At 39.4% G+C, this 19,012-nt stretch overlaps 1 protein-coding gene across 1 annotated transcript; it reads left to right on the top strand.

Annotated features, from left to right (window-relative positions):
- Positions 1 to 1,857: 1,857 nt before the first annotated feature.
- Positions 1,858 to 15,828, top strand: LOC139728876 (uncharacterized). Its single transcript, XM_071639810.1, has 9 exons — positions 1,858 to 1,975; positions 3,068 to 3,211; positions 7,674 to 7,817; positions 9,103 to 9,246; positions 10,531 to 10,674; positions 11,960 to 12,103; positions 13,617 to 13,760; positions 13,914 to 14,051; positions 14,302 to 15,828. The coding sequence occupies exons 2-9, from the start codon at positions 3,077 to 3,079 to the stop codon at positions 15,820 to 15,822; spliced, it is 2,514 nt and encodes an 837-aa protein (XP_071495911.1). The 5' UTR covers positions 1,858 to 1,975; positions 3,068 to 3,076; the 3' UTR covers positions 15,823 to 15,828.
- The last annotated feature ends 3,184 nt before the right edge of the window (positions 15,829 to 19,012 follow it).

The following is a 19,012-nucleotide window of genomic DNA, read 5'->3' as shown; positions in this document are numbered from 1 at the left end:
GACTCATATTCACGTCCATAAAATAGATGCACGTTTTACGTGCAAAGTCTATGCTAATGCAGTGGTCGCCCACGTAACGTACACGAACACTCTCGACATGGCTTCATAAATCTGAGTCTGGGAGCAGTTGTATTTTGAGGAGTGGATGAAATTTGTGGCATTTTAATATTTCTTCCCCACTATGTCCCTAAAACTAAGCAATTTTGGCTACATCTTTTAATATTTGACTGTAATCACGCGCAATCGCTTTTTTTCGTCGCGCAATTCCCGCGGAGCTCGCGGTGCTGTGATTCCAACACCAAGTGCTGGTGATCGATAATTTTGATCGGTATCGCCTCGTTAATCTGACCGTCGGTGTTGGAGCTCGATTTAACCAGGGACCCTCACCTCCCTGATTTAACGCTGTTATTCGGGGGCTAGCACTAGCACTAGCACTAGCACCGAACTTGAAATCACCCAATGGCTCTTGAAAATATTTCAAGAGGGGAGGAATCGAAACAAACACGGAACTAACCAACAACAAAAGCTCTTGTCTTTCAGACGGGTTCCGCCACGAGTTCTTTCAGAGGATGCTGAAAGGGGGGGGGGGGGGGGGGGGGGGAGGGGGCTGCGTTGCCCCCATTGACCCTTGACATGCCTATCCACAAGCTGTTTATTCTCCAGCCCTCCCTCCCGCTCCCATCCAAAACCACTTGTCAAGACGCTTCGGGACCCCCGATCTTCATCTCAAACACCACTTCCATTGTAATCATTTTCAAAGCTATAAAAATGATAGTAATAATAATAATAAATTAACTTTAGCATTGTTTATTCATCTATTCATTTATTTTGATTTGTTATTATTTATTCATTCATTACTAGTGAGGTAGATAGTATTTCATTTTCTTTCATTTATTTCATACTTGCAGGGTTGACCTGTTCACTTTTGTAAAACTGCTTTCAAAGGTCCGTGCAGTAGTAATAAACATCATTCTACATGAAAAACACAACACAGTTATAAGTAACATAATTCTTAGCTACAAACATGTTTTGGAGAGTGAATTGATATTAGAATAATCAACGCGTACTATAGTGGACATGCATGTAATAGCACTGTTACATATCAATTGAATCATTATATAACTTTTTATCGTTTCTTTTTTAAAGTCCATATAGGGATGTACACGTTTGAATATTTACAGGGAGTGTATATTAAACAAAGTGGCTCCGACATAATAAATTTGACGAAATAATTGATTTCGTATACTGCCCTTGGGCAGGAAAGTTCAAAGATGATTATCATAATATAATGATCATTACTCGGACAGCGCTGCTAGCTATACTCTTACGCCTATACACCTGATATAAGAGGGATATTGTGGGTATAGGCCTATACTAAGTCCACGAATATTCGCACGAGGCACAATTAATTCGAACGGGAATTCGATTACCAAAACTTAATAATTCCTGATACAAAAAATCCAGAGCATTATACTAGTATATAACACATTACTCATACACGCACTCCATCTCCTAGAGAGCCTAATATTGATGATAAAATCCACCATGCCATGGGTAGATGTTGCAGTACTATAAAGACCATGGAGTTTGTGTTAGATTGAGTCATTAAAACCAAGAAAGATGACATGGTGATGTGATGCTAAGTACAACATTTTACAAAACTCCAGAAAAAAACTATGGGCGCAACGTATGCTTGGTAGCTACAGACGTTAACCGCTGCCAAGAATCGACTACTGGTTTTGTGCGAAATTCAAGCAAGCAACTAGCTCACTGCGTGCGCTACTAGGCCTTGCGCCTCTGTATGTAAGTACGTACGTTCGTATAATGCGATCGACGACTCGACTATCGACTGCATTACGACGACAGTACACACAAATATGTACCTGTTCCGAAAAACGTCAGTTAAGTATCTCTAAAATCATCATCAAATCCTGCCTGCTCAACTGGACGGACCATTCCCAGGTTCCGTTAGAAGGTGAGCTAAGTTGCATAGTAGCACGTAGCCTTGTTTCATTGCGAGTTTCGAGGTAAATGTGTTGTAACTCTGTATTGAACGTGAGTGCACGGTAGATGTACCAAAGATCGCACTCTGAGCTGAGCTGTGCAGTGTACGCATACGATGACGATCTATGGATACGGTGCCGGTGGGGGCCCTATTGTACTTTACCACCGCGTTATAGCTTAGCACTGTGAGGCTACGGCTGCGTCTTGTGTAACTGCGATACTCGTTGTACAAACTACATGTACAATGTACTAGGACACTGTACCCTTTGCTCGTAGATGGCATGCGCCAAAGTCACGAATCGGCTGGCTGGGTGTGCGGTGTGTCCGTCCGTGTGTTTCCTTGCAAGCACGAAGTTACTAGTAGTGTACAGTGCAGTGAGCAACTCCTCGCACCTACTGCTCACGCACGTGCTAACTTTCACGCAGCTTTTAATATCATAAAGGATATATAATATTTTGGGAGTAACTGCATCTAAAACATTTCATCAATGGGCAATCTCCAGACAAAGCAAAGTATCACAACCACCCCCTGCAAGAGTGAGGTCTGAATTGATCGTACTATACGGTTTACTTTGATTAGATTAGTTTGAAGCTAATTTCTGGAAGGCTCGCTCAAAGTATGCATCGTAACTTAATTAAACTTGGGGATGGCTAGTAATCGATCAGTGGGAATGCTTGCTGGGGGATGATTGTTCTAGTCCTTGTGGGATTCATATTACGAGTACATTATACTGCCATGGAGTATATCCATTGTTGTGTGAAAATTATTTACTTCAAGATGGTCTTATGCATATTCAAGTAATGTGCAGTTTAATGTTTCCAGGATGCCTTTACAGTCGGGGCGACCTTTAACGAGTCGTTAACGATCGCCCCGACAAATTATGAATAAACCCATGAACCCAAATGTACTGAATATTATGGACCTTTAAAGATTACGATATTCAATGTTTATTATAAGACTTTAATGGAGTCAGTTATTTCAATCCGTTGAATTTAGTTATAAAAATAGAATCATAGGCCTATTTGTGCAATGGCTGTAAAATGGTTTCTCTTGTATTTTAAGGCTGCCATCATGCATCGGAAGTATCGCACCAACTACTCCCAACAGGACGTGGCTGACGCCTTACAACGCATTGTGTCAACTGGCATGTCCGTCCGAAAAGCCGCCATAGAATACAACATTCCTAAGAGCACCCTTGTTGACAAGGTATATAGATTATTTTGATGCTTAATTTCTCTCTACTATATATTGCAACTACATAATTGTAATTCAATGAGAGTAATTCGTTTCGCAAAATACTAGTAATCTGAGAATATCTTCCATGTTGTGGATTAGCCCAATAACCATGTGTAAAAATCAGTCCCTTTTTTTTTGAATGAAAAATTAGACTATTGAAGACTCGTTGCTTGTTGACCGCACAATAGATTTATGAAATCACAAATATATTACATTTTTTGTTTTTGTTTTTGTTTTTTGCCCGAGTATACTTTACAGGTAGACTTACGCATATACTGTAAAAGTGGTTTCTTTCGCGGTGGTTTTATTTTCGCGCTTTTCGCGCTTTGAGGTTGAACCGCGAATTTAACATCACGCGAAAATATTTTGAACTCGTCGCTTGTTACAACGCTATCTTTACCGACCGCGAATTTAAACACACGCGAAAAAGTCGGCACCGATGGCAACCGCGAAAGTTTCTGTACGCGAAAGGAACCACTTTTACAGAGTAATTATTCAAATTTATGATAGGTAAGATGTCTCACGGAGGGTGCGTGCAGATGTTCGTCCAATTCACAGTGGAATAGTAACTGAAAAAAGATGTATTTTCCCCCGTTCGTTCGATGTAAATTTTGTCAATCATATAAATGGTATATGGGCAATTCCATGGGAATGTGGACATGGCACTAAAATTTCAAGTTTATCATATTGCAAAAGAATTACTCATTATGTATTACCCATATATTGAAGTTAAAGAAACTCAAAGAATTATATCAATCGGTCAAATATTTCTCGAGAAACAGCTACAAATGTTGATGACAATTTTTCAGTCATCCAAATTGCTAAATGCATGCTTAACTTAATATACATTTTTTTAATAGAACAATTCTGCTAGCACTTCAATTAATTTATTTTAAAGAAGCAAATTGGTTCTAGTTCAGTCTCCCGTGAGGAAATTTTTATGCCACCTTCAAAAAAAATTTAATCACCACATGAAGTTCAGCCCTTGAGCCATGTAACGCGAGTTACCGAAACAAGAAATATTTTTCATTCTGAAGGAAGCAGTGGAGGTAATTTGTTGGGAATCATAATTTTCTAAATTCATCATACCCTGATACTGTACACAGGGTGTTGACTTGAATAAACACTGTCATCACATTAAAAAATGTCAATGAAAAGTGTAACGCGAGTTACCATGTAACGCGAGTTACCGGCATGTAACGCGAGTTACCGACTATCAACACAAGTTTCCACCAACATAAGCAAATTTTAACACTTAATTGAGCTAGATTGTGGTAAAAACAATCAAATGCAGTGTCATACACACTATGCTGGACTGAAACAAAGGAAGGCAGCCTAATAAACTGTGACTGTATAATACTAGCATCAAGGCCACTGATCACATACCACATTGAAGAGTCTAGCCAGGCTTTCACTGCATGCGTACAATGTACATGTACATCCAGCAGTGATTGAGAACATAAAATTTATCATCTGAATTTCCTGCATCAGTATTACAGAATTTTTATTACAGAATACTATAAAGCAGCAAGTGTTGGTTCTAATCCTTATTCTGTGGTCTAGTGAAGATGACGCCTGTCTGGAGATCGGGAGGTTTTGGTTCGAATCCTGCTTGAGTACATTGTATGTACAATTTTGTATGCCCATGATTTTTTATCATGGCTACTACTAAAACACTGATCTATTCAGTGCTTATTTACGCTGATGTAGGGCAATTTGTCAATCAGTTGCAATGAAAACATCTCAATGGAAGAATTTCATGAATTTGAATAATAAAATATGCAGTACCCGCTGCATGATATAAGGATTAGAACCAACGCTTCCTGTTAGGCGGAAGTTTGGTGGTCTAGTGGAGATGACGCCTGTCTGGGGAGATCAGGAGGTTGTGGGTTCGAATTCTGTTTGAGTATGTACGCCCATGACTTTTTTTATCATGGCTACTACTAAAACACTGATCAATTCAGTGCTTATTTACGTCGATGAAGGATAATAAGCCAGTTCGTAATTTAGCTCATGTGTACATTTGTACAAATAGCCTTTCTTTTTTTTTTCTCAGTTGGTTCGGCACTTCACTCATTTTCAAAGTGGCATAATGCATAAGCTTGCCCGATATAACAATTTATGGAATTCGTATTAAAAAAAAAGAATGAACTTGCATTTAGATCAGGGGATCAGAATGCTCCCATCAGTTTATAATTTAGCAGCCATCCATTTCATTGTTTTGTATTGAATGCAGTAACAGCTTATCTCCTTTTATATAGCGAAATACCATTCTTGCTGTCAGGTGGATGTGCTGGCAAGCATCATTTAGATAAGGATCACATGAATAATCATCGCATCACAGATGCTTATCTCAGTGAATTTAAAAACCAAAATGCCTGTTGGTACAAATGACCTTTTTCTGCTCATGCGCAAAGTGGAATTATGAACTGGTCTATTTGTCAATCAGTTGCAAAGAAATGTACTAGTTTTCATCCCTCACAAAGATAGGATTTTAATTTTTGAAAGATTGTAAGCTTTTTTGTAAACTAGTAGATAGGGTTTGATACTTTTATGTTTTGTTTTAAAAAGACTTTCAACATTTTTCATCTTTACACTCTAAAAATTACAATGTACTTTGATATACACCTAAATCATCTGGGTATATATTCAAACATATTCAAGGTCTCTATGAGGAGTGAAACTCTTATTAGTCTTAACGCATTCTTCTCTATCAATTGGGTTTATTAGTAAAATGTTTGTTTAACATTTATTCATTTTACTATCATACAAAACTAAGCATCTCTCAAAATATTCAACACAAGATTCAGTGCCATCAGAATAGTTGAATGTCATCAATTTGTGTCACCCTGTGTTAGTGGACATAATGTAACGCGACATAAAGGCTCCCTAACCGACCGACATAAAGGCTCCCTACATTTTACCAGGTCATTGTTACTCAACTTTGATAGTGTTAATTTATGAGTCCTAACCCACTATCAATTCAAGGTAGGAAAACTTTTATCAAGATTGTCTAGTATGAGGAGACTTTCCAAAAAGAGGTCTTTATAGAATTGACCATGTCCTTTTTGTGTAACGCGAGTTACCAAAGTTAAATGATTCAAGAATCCCAACATGTTTGTCCTTTATTTTTCTTTTTGGATTCATTTGGTTGGTGTATGTCTACTTAACCCATGATGAAAAAAGTAACTTGTAGATCCTACCAATTACAAAGATATTGGCACATTATCCCATAAATGTACCCATTATTTGTAACGCGAGTTACCGTGGAATTGCCCATATGGTGTAATTTTATCTTTATTTTAAAGTGAAACCCCTCTGCTGAGGGTTTGAGAACCCTTCTTTCACCATTTAATGTTCGCTTGTAATATATAATATATCGAAAGAGTGTACCAAGAAACTAATTTGATTGACGCTTTTTGCCGGGATGATGAGTTGTTTCGGAGTATTTTGAGATTTAAAAAAAAGTCGTCCAGGGGGGCATTTCATGAAGGAACTTGTCGGACAAAATATCTGACAAGTCAACTATATCCGACAAGTTTTGAGAAATTCTTTAGTCTGATTGGCTGATTTCTCTGAACTTGTCGGACATTTTATCCGACAAGTTCCTTCATGAAATGCCCCCCTGAAGGGTCCAGGGGGGTGTTTCATCAACGTTTGTCAGCGCTGACAACTTGAATCACCATAGTAACAGTCAGTGACCAGAGCATCTCAGCCAATCAAAACCAAGGATTTTGCTGAAATTCTTCAGCTGACAAGCCACACACACACACACACACACACACACACATAAATACTTTAAAAAAAAGTGTGTGTGTGTGTGGGGGGGGGGGGGGGGGGGGGGAGGTCAGTTCCGCCGGCCCTGCCTCATAAGTACATAGCAGAACACTTTGTCCCCCGAATCCATAACATGAAGGTCCCATGTATGAAAGAGTCATAACTCATACACGTATAAACACGATCCCGTACTTCATTTATTCATTCATTGCAAGGAGGAGGGTACATAACCCAGTGAAGTAGTCCCGCCTCACATCTAGCTGGACCCCATGGGAGACCAGTTAGTGCAGCTGCCTATGGACTATCCAGCCATCATATTAGATGGAAAAGTGTAACAAAAAATATGTAGGTATAGGCCTGTAAGAGCAGTGTATCCTCTTGTTGCGCTAATAGTTTTGTATACTCGGACAAGCCTCAACAAATCATGGAACCTACTGTAACAATAAAAATCATATTCAACTTGGGTTCAGTTCGCTTACAAAATAATAAACCCAACCCAAATGTGTTTGGGCCTTTACAATCACGATATGGATAAACATTTCACTGTTATGAATACTTTAGAGTTACTTATTTCAATCCAATGAATATGATTTAATTTTAGTTCTAAAGAATAGAACCATTAATGGTTGTAAAATGGTTTCTCTTGCATTTGAAGGTTGCCAGCAGGCCCCGGAAGAAACGCACCAGCTACTCCCACCAAAACGTTGTTGACGCCCTACAACGTAACGCGTTGGATGGCAAGTCCATCCGAAAAGCCGCCAAGGAATGCAACATGCCTAAAACCACCCTTGTTGACAAGGTTTGTAGATAATTTTGATGTTAATTTCTCTGTACTGTATATTGCAACTTATCTAATGAAAGTAATTCGTATCGCAAAATAATCAGAAAAACGTCTTCCGCGTTGTGGATTATAATGCCTACATTATACCGATGTGTGAAACTGAAACACGGTCCCCCCTTTTTTTAATGAAAAATAGACTATACAGGGCATATAAAAAAAAACGTTACACTTTTGAAAACATTGTCTAGATTCCATTTCAAAATATTTGGAAGATTTTTTCATATTGATGGATGCCCAATAGTCTCATCTATCAAGTGCAATCAACTAAACAAATTTTTGTTCACGCTTGGCTGAACACTGACGCTCTTTGTCCAGAGTGTGAAAAATGACTTGCGCCAAATTGAAGGATGATGGAAAATTCAGCCAGCAGTCCAAATAAGTGCTCCCATTCAAACAAATTGCTCTTTTGCTTAAAGCTTTTGCCCGAGTATAACTTTACAGGTAGACTTACGCACATATTCAAATTTGTGAGAGGTAAGATGTCTCACGGAGTGTGCATGCAGATGTTCGTCAAATTCACAGTGGAATAGTAAGTGAAAAAAAATGTATTTTCCCCCGTTCGTTCGATGTAAATTTTGTCAATCATATAAATGGTATATGGTGTAATTTTATCTTTATTTAAAGTGAAAACCCTCTGCTGAGGGTTTGAGGTCAGTTCCGCCGGCCCTGCCTCATAAGTATATATAGCAGAACACTTTGTCCCCCGAATCCATACATAACATGAAGGTCCCATGTATGAAAGAGTCATAACTCATACACGTATAAACACGATCCCGTACTTCATTTATTCATTCATTGCAAGGAGGAGGGTACATAACCCAGTGAAGTAGTCCCGCCTCACATCTAGCTGGACCCCATGGGAGACCAGTTAGTGCAGCTGCCTATGGACTATCCAGCCATCATATTAGATGGAAAAGTGTAACAAAAAATATGTAGGTATAGGCCTGTAAGGGCAGTGTATCCTCTTGTTGCGCTAATAGTTTTTGTATACTCGGACAAGCCTCAACAAATCATGGAACCCACTGCAACAATAAAAATCATTTTCAACTTGGGTTCAGTTCGCTTACAAAATAATAAACCCAACCCAAATGTGTTTGGGCCTTTACAATCACGATATGGATAAACATTTCACTGTTATGAATACTTTAGAGTTACTTATTTCAATCCAATGAATATGATTTAATTTTAGTTATAAAGAATAGAACCATTAATGGTTGTAAAATGGTTTCTCTTGCATTTGAAGGTTGCCAGCAGGCCCCGGAAGAAACGCACCAGCTACTCCCACCAAAACGTTGTTGACGCCCTACAACGTAACGCGTTGGATGGCAAGTCCATCCGAAAAGCCGCCAAGGAATGCAACATGCCTAAAACCACCCTTGTTGACAAGGTTTGTAGATAATTTTGATGTTAATTTCTCTGTACTGTATATTGCAACTTATCTAATGAAAGTAATTCGTATCGCAAAATAATCAGAAAAACGTCTTCCGCGTTGTGGATTATAATGCCTACATTATACCGATGTGTGAAACTGAAACACGGTCCCCCCCTTTTTTTAATGAAAAATAGACTATACAGGGCATATAAAAAAACGTTACACTTTTGAAAACATTGTCTAGATTCCATTTCAAAATATTTGGAAGATTTTTTCATATTGATGGATGCCCAATAGTCTCATCTATCAAGTGCAATCAACTAAACAAATTTTTGTTCACGCTTGGCTGAACACTGACGCTCTTTGTCCAGAGTGTGAAAAATGACTTGCGCCAAATTGAAGGATGATGGAAAATTCAGCCAGCAGTCCAAATAAGTGCTCCCATTCAAACAAATTGCTCTTTTGCTTAAAGCTTTTGCCCGAGTATAACTTTACAGGTAGACTTACGCACGTATTCAAATTTGTGAGAGGTAAGATGTCTCACGGAGTGTGCATGCAGATGTTCGTCAAATTCACAGTGGAATAGTAACTGAAAAAAGATGTATTTTCCCCCGTTCGTTCGATGTAAATTTTGTCAATCATATAAATGGTATATGGTGTAATTTTATCTTTATTTAAAGTGAAAACCCTCTGCTGAGGGTTTGAGGTCAGTTCCGCCGGCCCTGCCTCATAAGTATATATAGCAGAACACTTTGTCCCCCGAATCCATACATAACATGAAGGTCCCATGTATGAAAGAGTCATAACTCATACACGTATAAACACGATCCCGTACTTCATTTATTCATTCATTGCAAGGAGGAGGGTACATAACCCAGTGAAGTAGTCCCGCCTCACATCTAGCTGGACCCCATGGGAGACCAGTTAGTGCAGCTGCCTATGGACTATCCAGCCATCATATTAGATGGAAAAGTGTAACAAAAAATATGTAGGTATAGGCCTGTAAGGGCAGTGTATCCTCTTGTTGCGCTAATAGTTTTTGTATACTCGGACAAGCCTCAACAAATCATGGAACCCACTGCAACAATAAAAATCATTTTCAACTTGGGTTCAGTTCGCTTACAAAATAATAAACCCAACCCAAATGTGTTTGGGCCTTTACAATCACGATATGGATAAACATTTCACTGTTATGAATACTTTAGAGTTACTTATTTCAATCCAATGAATATGATTTAATTTTAGTTATAAAGAATAGAACCATTAATGGTTGTAAAATGGTTTCTCTTGCATTTGAAGGTTGCCAGCAGGCCCCGGAAGAAACGCACCAGCTACTCCCACCAAAACGTTGTTGACGCCCTACAACGTAACGCGTTGGATGGCAAGTCCATCCGAAAAGCCGCCAAGGAATGCAACATGCCTAAAACCACCCTTGTTGACAAGGTTTGTAGATAATTTTGATGTTAATTTCTCTGTACTGTATATTGCAACTTATCTAATGAAAGTAATTCGTATCGCAAAATAATCAGAAAAACATCTTCCGCGTTGTGGATTATAATGCCTACATTATACCGATGTGTGAAACTGAAACACGGTCCCCCCTTTTTTTAATGAAAAATAGACTATACAGGGCATATAAAAAAAAACGTTACACTTTTGAAAACATTGTCTAGATTCCATTTCAAAATATTTGGAAGATTTTTTCATATTGATGGATGCCCAATAGTCTCATCTATCAAGTGCAATCAACTAAACAAATTTTTGTTCACGCTTGGCTGAACACTGACGCTCTTTGTCCAGAGTGTGAAAAATGACTTGCGCCAAATTGAAGGATGATGGAAAATTCAGCCAGCAGTCCAAATAAGTGCTCCCATTCAAACAAATTGCTCTTTTGCTTAAAGCTTTTGCCCGAGTATAACTTTACAGGTAGACTTACGCACATATTCAAATTTGTGAGAGGTAAGATGTCTCACGGAGTGTGCATGCAGATGTTCGTCAAATTCACAGTGGAATAGTAACTGAAAAAAAATGTATTTTCCCCCGTTCGTTCGATGTAAATTTTGTCAATCATATAAATGGTATATGGTGTAATTTTATCTTTATTTAAAGTGAAAACCCTCTGCTGAGGGTTTGAGGTCAGTTCCGCCGGCCCTGCCTCATAAGTATATATAGCAGAACACTTTGTCCCCCGAATCCATACATAACATGAAGGTCCCATGTATGAAAGAGTCATAACTCATACACGTATAAACACGATCCCGTACTTCATTTATTCATTCATTGCAAGGAGGAGGGTACATAACCCAGTGAAGTAGTCCCGCCTCACATCTAGCTGGACCCCATGGGAGACCAGTTAGTGCAGCTGCCTATGGACTATCCAGCCATCATATTAGATGGAAAAGTGTAACAAAAAATATGTAGGTATAGGCCTGTAAGGGCAGTGTATCCTCTTGTTGCGCTAATAGTTTTTGTATACTCGGACAAGCCTCAACAAATCATGGAACCCACTGCAACAATAAAAATCATTTTCAACTTGGGTTCAGTTCGCTTACAAAATAATAAACCCAACCCAAATGTGTTTGGGCCTTTACAATCACGATATGGATAAACATTTCACTGTTATGAATACTTTAGAGTTACTTATTTCAATCCAATGAATATGATTTAATTTTACTTATAAAGAATAGAACCATTAATGGTTGTAAAATGGTTTCTCTTGCATTTGAAGGTTGCCAGCAGGCTCCGGAAGAAACGCACCAGCTACTCCCACCAAAACGTTGTTGACGCCCTACAACGTAACGCGTTGGATGGCAAGTCCATCCGAAAAGCCGCCAAGGAATGCAACATGCCTAAAACCACCCTTGTTGACAAGGTTTGTAGATAATTTTGATGTTAATTTCTCTGTACTGTATATTGCAACTTATCTAATGAAAGTAATTCGTATCGCAAAATAATCAGAAAAACATCTTCCGCGTTGTGGATTATAATGCTACATTATACCGATGTGTGAAACTGAAACACGGTCCCCCCTTTTTTTAATGAAAAATAGACTATACAGGGCGTATAAAAAAACGTTACACTTTTGAAAACATTGTCTAGATTCCATTTCAAAATATTTGGAAGATTTTTTCATATTGATGGATGCCCAATAGTCTCATCTATCAAGTGCAATCAAATAAACAAATTTTTGTTCACGCTTGGCTGAACACTGACGCTCTTTGTCCAGAGTGTGAAAAATGACTTGCGCCAAATTGAAGGATGATGGAAAATTCAGCCAGCAGTCCAAATAAGTGCTCCCATTCAAACAAATTGCTCTTTTGCTTAAAGCTTTGATTATGTCATGATAGTCTGAGTATTTTTGTCAGCTTTATCGTAATTTTAATGATTTCATGTCTAAACCAATTGATGAAATTAGAGTGTAATTCAAGATCTTTAAAGCACAGTTTTCACAATATACGGACACATCAATACCATATGCCAGTTATTCATTAATGCAGTATAAGTGGTACCAAATCAATCAACATTCAAATCATTAATCCCATCAATCAATCAATTGATTGACCAATTAATCAATCAATTAATTAATCAATCAATCAATCAATCAATCAGTCAATCAACCCATCAATACATCAACCGATATATCAGTTAGTCAGTCATTGAGTCGTTCAATCAATCAGTGAATCAACCCAATAATCGATTAATCACTTTTCAGTCATTGAAAGAGTCAATCGGCTAATTGAACGAATAAACTAACAAATAAATCAGTTTTTCAAACATTGATCAGCCTTGTTTGAATGAGAACACTTATTTGGACTGCTGGCTGAATTCTTCAATCTTCTGTCAATTTGGCGCAAGCCATTTTTCACACTCTGGACAAAGAGCGTCAGTGTTCAGCCAAGCGTGAACAAAAATTGGTTTCATTGATTGCACATGATAGATGAGACTATTGGGTATCCATAAATACGAAAAAAATCTTCCAAATATTTTGAAATGTAATTTAGAAAATTTTTTTCAAAAGTGTAACGTTTTTTTTTATACACCCTGTAGAAGATTCGTAGCTTGTTGACCGCACAATACATTTATGAAATCACGAATAATATTACGTATTCCTCTTTTTTTATTATCATTATTATTTTTTTTTTTGCCTGAGTATACTTTACAGGTAGAGTTACGCGTATCATTCGAATTCGTCATAGCTAAGATGTCTCTCGGAGGGTGCATGCAGTTGTTTACAAAACAGGTAAAATTGGACCTTTAAAATCACGATATAGATTAGCGTTTCAATGTTATGAAGACTTTGATAGAGTCACTTATTTCAGAACGCGGTTTGATTTTAGTTATGAAAAATAGAAATGGTTGTAAAATGGTTTCTCTTGTATTGTAAGGCTGCCACCACGCCTCGGAAGTATCGCGCCAACTACTCCCAGCAAGACATAGATCACGCCCTACAGCGCATCGCGGTGGATGGCATGTCCATTCGAAAAGCCGCCGTGGAATACAACATTCCTAGAAGCACCCTTGTTGACAAGGTATGTAGATTATTTTGACGTTGATTTCTCTCTACTGTATATTGCAATTTATTCTAATGAGAGTTATTTGTATCGCAAAATAATCTGAAAAATATCTCACACGTTGTGTATAATTGATATGTAATGTAAATATCTTTATTTAATTTCATATAGTTTTCAGGTAGAGTACCCGTAGATGCAAGAATAGGGAAACTACCATACCTAACTGTCGTCGAGGAGAACAAAATCTCGGAGTGGATCAGACACATGGCAAAAATCGGTTATGGTCAGACGAAGATGGAGCTGAGACAGGTGAAGTACAATATTATTCTTATAAACTTTCACTGGAAACATTATGTACGTATACAACATCAATATTCTCTCTCCCTCCCCGCCCCCCCCCCCTCTCTCTCTCTCACACACACGCACACACAACAAACACACACTAGGAAGGTCCACCTACCAGTGAGCACACACAGAGACACACCCTCGCATGCAGTTGCATATATGTGTAGATGACTTTTTGATTTATCAAGAATAAATTACAAATTGTGCATTACAGGTCGTCAAGACGATACTGGACCATGATCAGAGAGAAACACCCTTCAGGAACAATCTGCCCGGACTCAAGTGGACGCGACTGTTTATGGCCAGGCATCCCGAGCTGTCCAAGGAAATTCCTCAGCCGCTCGGAAAAGGAAGCGCCCCCCTGACAAAAAAGAAGATCGACTCGTGGTTTAGCGAGTTTGAAAACTACATGCAAGAAGCCAAAGCCATGTCCATCCTGGAGCAGCCTTCACGAATCTTTACCTGCGACATATTGGGCTTCCCTTTGTGTGGCAAAATGGGAAGAGTCCTGCATCAAGAAGGATCCAAGTCGGTTAGCAGACTGTCCAAAAAGGACCGGTCACAGATCACCCTGCTGTGCACCATCTCAGCTGATGGCAAGTTCCTACCACCTACTTTGATTTTCCCCGGGCAGCGTTTCCGTGACAATCCACTTGAAGGGGGACCAGAGCACACATTCCTGGGCAGATCCAAGAATGGTCGGATGGATGGTGAAATCTTCCATGAATTCATCGAAAAAAGCTTCGTCCCATTCTTGAACCGACATAGTGTGCACCGGCCGGTTCTTCTTTTGGTGGACGGTCACAGGAGCCATCTAACACTGGAGGTTGCGGATTTGTGCCATAAGCACAAGATTATCCTGTACTGCCTGCCAGCGAAGGCCCGTCACATTCTGCAACCCTGTGACCTGACTATCTATGGCCCTTTGAAGCTTGCCTGGGAGAAAGCTGAACGTGACTACATGCTCGCTCATCTTGGGGAGGTCGTACAGAAGTTCACCTTCGCGAGGGTGTTCAGGCCTGCATGGGAAGAAGTGTCCTCAAACCCGCAACTACCCATGAGTGGCTTTGAGGAAGCGGGGATATTCCCTTTCACAAAGGTTTACAACACGGACAAACTTGGACCAATTGCTGCGGTCGGAAACTCCACAGATCCCGCCATTGAGGTCTCATCTTCAGCCATGGATGTCCCCTCACCTTCTGCCATTGAGGTCCCCTCATCTTCAGCCATCGAGGTCCCCTCAACTTCCGCCATCGAGGTTCCCTCACATTCTACCATCGAATCCCCCTCGGCTCCCTCCATCGAGACCTCCTCCGAAGCATCTCCAGCAAGACGGGACAGAGAAGCTGCTCACAAGACCAGTCCGCCTCACGAAGACTTTGTCAACCCAGCTCTTGAACAACAGCTTGTCATACCAAGTGTGAAACAAACAGTCTCCACGAGGAAGAGGAAGAGGAAGAGGAATGCAGAACAGCTACCCGAATGCAACAATAGTGACGCAGTCATCCAAATGAAGCGGAAGAAGTTTGGCAAGAAACGGAAGAAGTTTGGCAAGAAAGAGGAGGAAAAAGAGAAGAAACGGAAAAAGAAGAAAAAAGCCTCCGTGTACTACCTTGTGGAAGTGAAAGGAAACAAAGTCATTGCAAGTAAAAAGCTTAAGGGGTCGAATCGTAAGCAGCTTTCTCAGTACATGAAGGATGTACGATCATTATCGTTATTGGTTTTTGCTAAATAACGCTCAGCTGTGATGAGGATCATAACAGAGCCAGTTATGTACAATGTAATGACAGCTCGAAGGCTATGGAACTCGCTGCCAGAAGGTCTTGTCAAATGTACCTTTGCGAACATTTGCAGGCAAGATTATATAGAGATACTCCAGCTCTGATGGAAGGGGAACGCTGTTTTCTTTTTGTTTTGTTTTGTGTGTTTGTTTGTTTTAGGTTCTGCTGCATTTAATTCATCCTGCATTTATTTTATGGTACCACATGAATGTGCATGAATTTCCGCGAATTGCCACTGACATTTAGTGCGTCCCCGTTTATAGTTTAGACAAGAACTTTTCGCGTGCATTTCAATCTCGCGAATCTTTCGCGAAACACCTTTTTACCATTGGTGATTGTTACACGTCACAATTTGTTTTGAAATCCTCACGTTTTTTTGAGTGATGTCATGCTTGCAAGCTTTTCCTAAAGTTGCAAGTTAATCGCATCTGTATCTATATGAAATAGATACTTTACCACTTGTTGCATGAAATTTCCGCAAATTGCCACTGACATTTAGTGCGTCCCCGATTATAGTTTAGACAATGACCTTTTCGCGTGCATTTCAATCTCGCGAATTTTGGCTAATTCGCGAAACAACTTTTTCAGGTTTCTGAAGTTAGCAATGATGACGATATTAATTCTTCTCCTACTGCATTTTTTTCTTAATTTACAGTATTGCATAGAACCCAACTACTTTTTGACTAGGTCCTACCTATGATGACGCCCAGTACGGTCAAATACTGTGTAAGCCAATCCAAAAACTAAATCCATATTGTTGTCATACGGATTGAGGTCTAGATTACTTTTACGGTTTCATTACTTTATGAATAACAATATAAATGGCCCGTGGATTTTTAACTCCAGCAGCGTGCTTCCAAGGCAACGTTACTCTCTCTCTCTCTCCGCTCTTGCCTGCATACTCTGTCGCAATCAATACTCGACTATACATTCATGGCATTCAGGTCTCTTATAGCTAGACCACGAGGTTTTCTATAAACAATTGTTGAAAACGAAAATACTCACGTATTTCGCGTGGCCAGTGCAATCCCTGCCCAGAAACGGATATTCCTACCTACAAAGAAAGGAGGAAATGTTGACGCGCGCTGTATAAAACAGTGCAAGGCAGGCAGCTAGCTTCGCGCATTATAAACAGAGTTGGTTGAAGTGAGTTCTTTTAGCCTGCTGGTTCATCCCGCCCGCGCCCCGCGCCCGAGGCCTAAAGTTTAGCGCGTAGGTGTTGCTAGGTAACGTTGCCTAGTCCTCCACGGAAAGCGCAGTCTTCTGCGCATCACGCAGTCTGTAATAGTGATAGTGATGCCAGGTTGCGTGCTTCTTATTGTGACGTCACAAAAAGTTTGCTAAAGCTGTCATTGATAGGTGACGCCAGGGTGCGTGCTTCTTATTATGACCTCACAAAAAAGTTTGCTAAAGCTTTCATTGATAGGTCCCAATGTAAGTATCATTTAATTTTGAAAAAAAAAAAAAATGTGGGACAGCTAATCACATCGATTATGGTAAGCTTGGTATGTTTAGCCTGTCTTAGACTTTATTTTGATAATCATTCTTCACTGTATTTTGTGTAACGTGCAAAATATGGGTGATAAGTTTCATTTTCTCTTTGAATGTCCGGCTTTTACTCTGTAAGTGTAACGGAAGAATTTTATAAGTTCTTATTCCTCTTCTCGATGCTCAAAACGTTGCTCAGAAGAACTCACTGTATGGGGGGTATCTCACTGAGCTGCGAATGTTTGGGAGAGCTGCGAATGTTTGGGAGAGTAGCAAATTCTAGGGAATTTAGGGGTTCGTTAATAGTTGCTATAAAATTCGTAAACAATTGCAATCAATTTGCAAACAGTTTACATTGTCGTAAACGGTTTTTCTTGTCGCAAGGAAATTGTGAACATGTTCAAAATCTCTTTGCGACAAGAAAAATGATTTACGACAAAGAAATCTTGTCTACGAATTTGATTGCAATTGTTTACTGCGAATTTGATTACAACTGTTAACGAACCCCGGCGAAACCTAAAATTCCCTAGAATTCGCTACGTTCGCAAACATTCGCCGCTCAGTGAGATACCCCCTTTCGCGAGCAATCGCGGCGTACGCTTGCTGCTGCCTTCACACACCTGATATCATGCGACGTATCTTTCTAGTAAAGTTAAATGTCTTGATAGACCCTACAATGATTATGGTTATGATGCGACGAGTTGAAAAAAGTCGGTTAACAATTGCGTGTGTCTGGGCATCTGTGTGTGATCGTGTGCCTTCTAAGAACAGTGCTGTTGTATAAGTGTTTATTTCCTTTATTTTATTTACAGTTGTCTAATGTACAGATGTACGTAGACAGTATTGTTATAACCACTGTTAACTGCTAATACTGCACTGTATTTGCCAAATAACGGTGGGAGACTTACGCAACTTGCTTGTTAATTCTTTCATGCCCCCAGGTTGGGACGTTCGATAATAAAATTCATAGCAGTTGTTATTTTGCGATATCCCACGTTCGTGTAAACCACTTTATGCGTGAGTGTTTGATGACGTCAAACATGATGATTCTCATCATGACTTTGTAAAAATTTGACAAAATTTGATGCATGCACGGTCTCATGGCAAATAGTTCAACGGAAATTTGATTTCAAGGAAACACAGAGTAATATTAATACAGTGCACTCCCGTTACAGCGAAAACGTTTGTACATATTAAACGAAATTACGGTTATAACGAAGTAGAAATTCAGGCCCAACATTATCCATTCTTTATCGTTTTTTGTTTCTTTGTTCGGATCAGACGAAATTTCGATATGAGAGAAAACTGCCGGTCCCGAGGACGACGTTATAACGGGAGTCGACTGTATGGATTGTATGTTGATTTCTGATAAAGCTTGGTGCGTTTGGAACAAGTAAAATATTAATCGCTGTCAAAGGGACCAGCTTTCGAAAGCTCAGGCCCCTTTTGACTCCATTTTATCTCTACTAATCTGGCTTGCCACTGTTGGATAAACAGTTTTCAACAGCATTTTTCATTTTTTGTTTTGCTACATTAAATAAATTCAATTGGGATAAATTTACTCCTCTTAAAGGCGATTTTTTTTTTTTTTTTTTTTTAAACACAGCCTTGGATATCAACCTCCCTGCGATGCATAACTGATCAGTATTCGATGAC

Source organism: Diadema antillarum, unplaced genomic scaffold (assembly GCF_040938485.1).
Source record: "Diadema antillarum isolate AM-2024a unplaced genomic scaffold, OU_Dant_1.0 seq00000204_RagTag, whole genome shotgun sequence".
Lineage (NCBI taxonomy): Eukaryota > Metazoa > Echinodermata > Echinoidea > Diadematoida > Diadematidae > Diadema > Diadema antillarum.
The sequence above is the reverse complement of the archived record's forward strand: the minus strand, read 5'-3'. Positions and strand labels throughout refer to the sequence as shown.